Source organism: Cyphomyrmex costatus, unplaced genomic scaffold (genome assembly GCF_001594065.2).
Source record: "Cyphomyrmex costatus isolate MS0001 unplaced genomic scaffold, Ccosl1.0 scaffold416, whole genome shotgun sequence".
NCBI lineage: Eukaryota > Metazoa > Arthropoda > Insecta > Hymenoptera > Formicidae > Cyphomyrmex > Cyphomyrmex costatus.
The window spans coordinates 19538-21827 of NW_017278384.1; the positions used below are offsets into that span (position 1 = coordinate 19538).

At 33.6% G+C, this 2290-nt stretch overlaps 1 protein-coding gene across 1 annotated transcript in view; it reads right to left on the reverse strand.

Moving 5' to 3' along the window:
• Nucleotides 1–1242: 1242 nt before the first annotated feature.
• The window catches only part of Rme-8 (receptor mediated endocytosis 8), a 43684-nt gene continuing 42636 nt past the window's right edge, over nt 1243–2290 (reverse strand). Inside the window, exons 16-18 of the mRNA XM_018544071.1 lie at nt 1780–1920; nt 1469–1709; nt 1243–1384 (exon numbers count right to left, since the gene is read on the reverse strand). Of these exons, the coding sequence (XP_018399573.1) occupies nt 1269–1384; nt 1469–1709; nt 1780–1920 (498 nt within the window). The 3' untranslated portion in view covers nt 1243–1268. The remainder of the gene's footprint in view (nt 1385–1468; nt 1710–1779; nt 1921–2290) is intronic.

Below are 2290 nucleotides of genomic sequence, written 5' to 3' on the forward strand. Positions count from 1 at the left end.
CAAGACTTTCAAACAATCGGAAATAACAGATCGAGCATAATTTAATGTTTCTGCAAGTTGTTTTTGCGTTTGACACGGATCTTCCTCCACCAATGCCTGCAATTCTTCGTCTTCAAATGCTTTTGGCCATCCAGAACGCTCTTTATTCTCCACATCAAAATCACCACTTTGAAAGCGTCGAAACCATTCTCTGTTATATCGGAAGGAACACTATCACCATAAACTTCTACAAACATTCGATGAGCTTCAGCTGCAGTTTTCTTCCATTTGAAGTAAAAGATTAACACTTCGCGCAAATGACGCTTATTTGGCTCAAATGTCGACATTTTCGATGCAGTAAAAAGCAATGTTATTGATGCAAACGTATACTTTTATATACTGAATTTTATTGACAGATAGTAAAACTAAAAAATTAAGCTTAGTTTAGACATTAGAGTTATCGACAGTTCTAGCTATAGCTATTCGCCGCTAGATGGACGGAACTTTCCGACACACCTAATAAAATAAATTTTTCTCTTTGTATTATCAATCTTTGCTTAATAAAAATTCAAGTAAAAATGTAATTAACCGCCAACTAAGCTTAGAAATGGGCCATAAATAAGAAATGCCAACCGTACGATTAAATACCAAAAAATATCAGAAAAAGCATGACATTACTAAGCTTTATTAACCGATAATTATTTCTTCACTTTGATTTTTATGAAAGAAAAAGTCAATTTTAAACGTGTCAATATTATCAAATTTCATTCTTATTTCTGAAACGTTTTACAGACGAACTTACAAATGTAAATTCGTTTATCAGAAAAGTGACAAGATCTCATATTACGACACTATTGCGTATAAAATAAAAAAATGTGTCCAAAGACTTATTTGGTAATATACATACACATATATACATGCTCGCGCGTGTGATTGGTATGTATATATGTTTGTGTATATATGTAGAAATTCTTTTGTATCTTAAGAGGAATATATATATTATAATTTTACTTATATATACTTATGTTATCTTTAAAAACTGATAATTAATATTTATAGCTACATTACTATCGTTCTCATATAAACGTAAACAAAGAACAAAATATTATATTTTGTAACCTTAACATTCAGATTACATAGCAAAAACAATATATTTAATTAATAAATTTCTTTCTTTTTAAGAAGCCAAAAATCACAGACAATATAGTCTCTATATCGGTATTACCGATAGGAATCTCTCAATATTAATGTTTTTACTGCCTTTTGTACCACTTACAATATTATCTATATCAGGTGCTATCGTTTCTATTAATTAAACTATCGTCTTTTTCTACTGGTGGTGGGCCCGTGGTCAAAGTAGTACTTGGCCCTGCAGTTAAATAGCCAGCAGATACTGGTGTTCCAGCTAAATAACAATCAAGAAATGGTAAAGAAAATTTGGTAAAAAGAATATTCAAGAATACATTCAAGTTATTCACATATATTATACCTGTCAGATAACCAGAAATGGTATTATTCGAAATAAACAGATCATGTCGCTGATCCTTATACTCTGCCCATACACTCGACTTTTCCAAAATGGCATTAACTTTTTCACCGAGAAGTAAACTTTTTGTCATGGCTTTTAAAGCTTTTACTATTTGTGCTTTGGTTGTGGCAGGATTTTCAACAATATCTAATCGTCCTTCTAATATATTTAAGAGATATGGTACCATCTCGGCATCTAATGCCTACAGCAATATTATATTAATAGTTTTGAATGCAGTATATGTACTTGAATTATACAAGTTTTCTCTTTACCTGTTTAACAAGTCTATCTTCATTCGTCGAAAATAATCTATTCAGTGTCTCGCATGCAACCGCGATCATGTCTCTCCTCAATTGCATCGCATGCTTCAGTGGACTTATGCATTCCGTTTGGCATATAGATGAAATACAAATCTAAACACAAATCAAATAAATTAGAAACATAATTATAACTCATATACAACAAATATACAGGGTGATTCAAAATGAACATAGTGTCCTTGAAATGTCGTATTCCTGACTTAATTCTAAGACGATTTTTCCTTTGCGAAAATGTTGTCAGAAGATTAGTTTTTGAATTATAACAGGAAATAGTTGGCGAATGACTGAGCGCGTAGACAGGTAGTCAGGGGCGGCGCAACTCACTGTCCGACGCAAATGGTACGGGGGATCCCTCGCTGCGATCAGATAATCGCTACATACGCATGAGCATATGCAATCGCATTCCCATTCGCGCACGCACGCGCGCACGCACGCACACGCACACGCACGCACACGCACACGC